This window comes from Arachis ipaensis, chromosome B03, assembly GCF_000816755.2.
Source record: "Arachis ipaensis cultivar K30076 chromosome B03, Araip1.1, whole genome shotgun sequence".
Taxonomy (NCBI): domain Eukaryota; kingdom Viridiplantae; phylum Streptophyta; class Magnoliopsida; order Fabales; family Fabaceae; genus Arachis; species Arachis ipaensis.
This window is the reverse complement of record NC_029787.2, coordinates 115454155-115459445: the sequence shown is the minus strand read 5'-3', so window position 1 is coordinate 115459445 and position 5291 is coordinate 115454155. Positions and strand designations below refer to the sequence as shown.

At 38.9% G+C, this 5291-nt stretch overlaps 1 protein-coding gene across 1 annotated transcript; it reads left to right on the top strand.

The window, feature by feature from the left end:
- Window positions 1970-3018, top strand: LOC107633588. The gene is made up of 3 exons (XM_016337199.1): window positions 1970-1987; window positions 2081-2664; window positions 2781-3018. Exons 1-3 carry the CDS (start codon window positions 1970-1972, stop codon window positions 3016-3018), a joined length of 840 nt encoding a protein of 279 aa, XP_016192685.1.

The following is a 5291-nucleotide window of genomic DNA, read 5'->3' as shown; positions in this document are numbered from 1 at the left end:
AGTTGGATGGTATTTATGGATGTACGTTATCGAACGAAAGTATCTTTGGGAGCGGTATTGCGGTTTAAAGTTTTAAACAGGCTCATATTTTAGTATTAATTAATATAAGTGTCGTCGTAATGACCGAACTATCATAGTCGCGCAGCCGGAAGTGCGAGCTTTGGTAGTTAGGGTGTTACAATTGAAATCTGATGGAAGTAGTTATTTAAGTTCTAATTGTTACACATTGTTGTTCTAATAGATGTCGTATGAAATAGTTCTTGTTTTTCACCATGGGGGTTGGTTTGAACGGGATGAAGATGGTGTCTTATACTACCATGATGGAAGTGTTGAGACATTTCCTCCATTAGACATAGATTATATTAATTTCAAGGATTTGGAGGAAATGTTCAAGGGTTTAGAGTATACAAGCTACAAACAGATGTATTGGTATGATGGCAGTACCCCTGATTTAGAGTCTGGGTTACGTGTTCTCAAGGGAGATAAGGAGATCAATGAAATGTGCGATAAAAAGACAGAAAATGTGGAGTCAGATTTGTTGGTTATTTATTTTGAGTATGATGTTAGTCAACCAGTATATGGTCCAGATGTTGTTGAGGTTGATTCTTCTTCTTTCGATGATGGATATGAAACCACTAAAGACGAACCTTACAAACTCCACCCTCCCCCCCACCTGGATTCGAATCTGATAGAAGTAGTAGTGATGAGAAAGTTAATGTAAAAAGGAAGAGTGTGAGGAAGAAGCAGCCTAGTGTGAGGATGAAAGAGGCAATGGATGCTGGACAAAAGTTAAGCAGAAGAGTTGTGTTAGACAAGAAACACCTAAGCAGAAGAAGAATGTGCCACCTGATAGAGGTGATTATAAGGACATGTCTCCTAGGACTAAGAAGAAGAAGGCAAAAAGGTATGTTGGAAGAAAAAGAAAACATATCCTATCCCAACAAGAAGGAGACAATGTGCTAAACAGTGGGTCTAGTGGAGAACAAGGTAATGGGCCAGGTGAGGTTGACCCAACTGATGAGGCAAGGGATAAGCCCAATTCAGATCTAGTGGGTGAGGAATTGGACTCAGAACTGGACAAGCCATATCAATATGAGTCTGAGGCATTTAACTCTCCAATATCTAGTTTAGATGAGGAGCATAAGGTAAGATATCCTGACTTCAATGAGGAGGCCGAATATGGTGAGGTTCAGTTTCAGGTGAGACAACAATTTGAGACCATGGCAATGTTCAAGCAAGCACTTAAGGACTACTTTGTCTTTGAGGGTAAAGAGCTGATGTATTTGAAGAATGAGCCGAAGAGGATTAGAGCAAGGTGTGCTGATGAGGGTTGTCCATGACTGGTGTTATACTCTCATAATAGTCAGAGTCTGTGTTTTCAAATCATGACATTCATTGGAGAGCAAAATTGTGGCAGAAATTTGAGCAGTAACATGGCTGATAGAGCTTGGGTAACAAGTAAATTGGTGAAAAGGGTGCTAACTCAACCTCTAATGACTCCCAAAGAGGCACTCGACCACATGAAATAGGACTATAATGTCCATATACATTACAGGATGATTAACAGAGCTTTGAAAGCTACTAGAGAGCAAACAATTAGAAATGAGCGAGAACAATATGGAAAGCTCCATGACTACCTGAATGAAATTCATAGAAGCAATCCAGGTTCCACTGGTATGATTGACGTAACTCCTCAACTGGAGGGTCGTCCACTGTTCAATAGGTTGTACATTCTCCTGGATGCTTGCAAGAAGGGCTTCAAGGCTGGCTGTCGCCCTCTGATCGGATTGGATGGATGCTTCCTAAAAGGGTACTTCGGTGGTCACATTTTGTCGACTGTGGGGCAGGATGCCAATAACAGTTTCTTTGTAATAGCATTTGCTGTAGTTGAAGCTGACACTGATTCCTGAAAATAGTTTCTTTCAATTCTGCACGATGATCTTGGTCCAGTGGCTGCAGGTGAAACTTCATGTCCGATCAGCAGAAGGTAACATGCATTCATTTGTTGTGTTTGTTTTTGTGTTAGTTTGTGTGTTGTTTTGATTTGTTAATTCAATATTCGGTTGACATGTTATTGAAGGGGTTGGCTAAGGCTTTGCATGAGGTAATGCCACAAGCTCATCATAGAAATTGTGTCCTACACATATGGAAAAACTTCATCAAAAACTTTAAGGACAAGCAAACAAAAGGACTAGTTTGGAAGGCTGCTAAGAGCACAACAATGAGAGAATTCAAGGACTCAATGGAGCTTGTAAAGAAGGTGAATAAGGATGCTTGGGAGTATCTACGAAAATTTGATCGTGATACATGGACCAAGGCTTACTTTAGCCACGGCCCCAAGTGTGACAATATAACTAACAAAATGTGCGAAGTTTGGAATGTCAAGATCGTGGAGTACAGGGACAAACCAATTTTAACTATGTGCGAAGAGTTTCGAAGCTACATTATGCGAAAGATGGCAGGGCACAAGCATAGGTTAAGCAAGTGCAATAGTAAATTGGCTCTAGTTCAACAATTAAGGCTGGATGAGTACATCATCTCTGAGAGCAACAAGTGGACGACAGAATGGGTTGGAGATGAAGGCAGAGTATTATTTGAAGTCCAGAGATACCAAACAAGAGTGGCTGTCAATTTACAAAGACAAACATGTGCTTGCAATGTTTGGCAACTAACAGGTTTAATCATCTACTTAGTGTCTGGCATTGTATCTTACATTATAGTAATGTAATTCAGTAAATGTTGATTCAGTAAATGTTAATTCATGTATCTTTCTTTCCAAGGTTGCCATGCAAACATGCAGTATCTGCTATATCAATGTTAAGGAAACAACAACTGAGGCCAGAGGATTTTTCACACAAATGGCTTACAATGAAAGTCGTAAGGGCTACTTATGGGGACTCAATAAAGCCAGTAAACTTTGAAGAGTTTTGGGAGGAAACCAACAGGCTGCGTCCAGAGGCACCAATAATTAAGAGACCCCCTGGGAGACCAACCAAAAAAGGGTTGTTGATGTGGTGACTAAGTCTCAAATGCTGCCACAAAGTCACAGGGTGAGGAAGTCATTCTAAGTAACATACAGTAAATGTGGGCAAAAAGAACACTACCATAGAACTTGCAAAGGTGCACCTGCAAATCCGAATTAGCAGCCAAAGCGAAAGAAGGCAAAGTAACAATAAAATAGAAATCAATCATCACAGACACCTGCAGATCAGTAGCAAGCACATGTTAAAGGAGTTCTACATGTTTTTGTTACATTAGTTATTGTTATTTTCATTAATTGAGCAGAATAGTTATACTATCGTATGCATGAAAGTAGCTGTGATGTTATTTTTCATTTGCACAGGTCGAAAAAGGAGTTCAACCAAATAACCCCCAGAATGTTATTGCCACACCACTGGATCCAGTGGTAGCTCACTGTCTTACATTCTATAGTTACTTCGTTTTTTTTTTTTATTTGGATGAACAACTTTACTTCTCTTGTGTACTTCACAGACTAAAGCAAAAAAAAAAAAAAACAAAAAAACAAAAAAAACAAAAAAAAAACAAAAGAAAAAGGTTCCAAAGAGATCCACCCCTATTTCAGTCCAAGAAGAGGCAAGAGTTGAGATCCAAGCTTCACAGTCTGCCCCACCACCAATAGAGGTCATTTTATTTTTCAGATTCATGTCCATACACTATAACATATTTTAGCCCAAGATCATAGATCCTGAATTCTGTTGTTTTCACGTGCTTTAGGGTGTGAGTTTTAACACTGAGCACTCAACCCCTACTACCCCAACTACACTCAACCAAGAGCCAAATTTCAGACTCAAGCAAGCAATAACAGGCCACCAGCACCTACACTTCACCACCCTCAACAGCAGGCCACAGCCCCAACAGCTCAGCAACCTCTATAGCAGGCCACAACCTCAATACTTCAGCCCCTCTCCAGCAGGCAACAGCCCCAACCACACAACCACCAAGTCAGCAGCAACACAACAACTCCCTTTCCCATACCAGGCCTAAATGTACCCCACAGATTCAAGCAAACATATGGGATTAGGCCACCAAAATTTCAGAAATGACATAAATGACATACTAGTTATGGAGACTGTGAATATTTTGGTGTCAAGTTTTTTGGTTGTCAAGTTACAATACGTAATAGACTTAAGGTTACAATTGTGGAGTTTGGTAGACTACTGAAACATGTTTTTTGTTTTGTGACTTCAGACATATGCTGATGTTTTTAGCTGATACATCAACAAACTAAATCAGGCCTTTGTACTTAGCAATATGAATATAAATATTATACTTTTAACTTATACAACATTATGCAGACTTATCATGGTTTCAAACTTAGGATTCTTACAAAAAAAAAAAATTACATTCCATTCATATAGAACCTGTAATTACAGAGCAAATTAACTCATGTCTTAACCTTGTCCATGCATCACTTACAGCAACACAGTATACCCTAAAACACTACATACACAATTGCTGTTAACAGAATTAACATTGCCAGCATAACAAATACACCATAGTGATTACTACATTTTTTTTTTATTTTCCTTCATATTCATGCTCAATCTTATATTCCAGTTGTTCCAATCTATTCTCCAGCATCATCATTCTTCCTTCAACATTATTGCCATCTTCATGCCCAAAATGTTTAGAAATCAGTTCATCCAGCCAAACAAAATAGTTGCAGTGACGTTGTTCTATCTGCAATTGTCATTATAGTGAATACAACTTGTTAAACCACAGAAGAAGTTGATTACATAAATGGAAGATAGAGGCACACTTACGCGATAGTAAAAACAACCGAGGAAGATTTTGTTTAGGTTCTTCGATGTCTCATATTCTTGTTTGATTGCATACGTTCCACACTTGTATTTAGGGTGTTAAAATTTGGCCTTCTTCCCCTTACTTGTATTGCTACTCGAACTCATCATAGTCTTCTTCCAGACATGACGTGTGTGAGAGGTTGAAAATTGCTCTAAATCGTTCATACTTGAACCCCTAAATGTTAGAGTTCAAAAAAGAGGGAGAATGAGATTTCACAAAAACACAGAAAAGTCTTTGAGCTAAAATAACGATATTTTGCTAACTGTACCAAGATTGATCTGATATTTTATAAAGGTTAAAAAGCCGGTAGTCAAATTTAAAAAAGGACTGAGGCTGAAAAATGTATTTACTCGTTTGGGAACTGACTTGAAAATTAGCTGTGTGTACTTCATTCCCTCCGTCAGCGAAATACCAACATTCAACATTCTTTCGTTCCCGCCCTCTCTCTCTCTCTCTCTCTCTCTCTC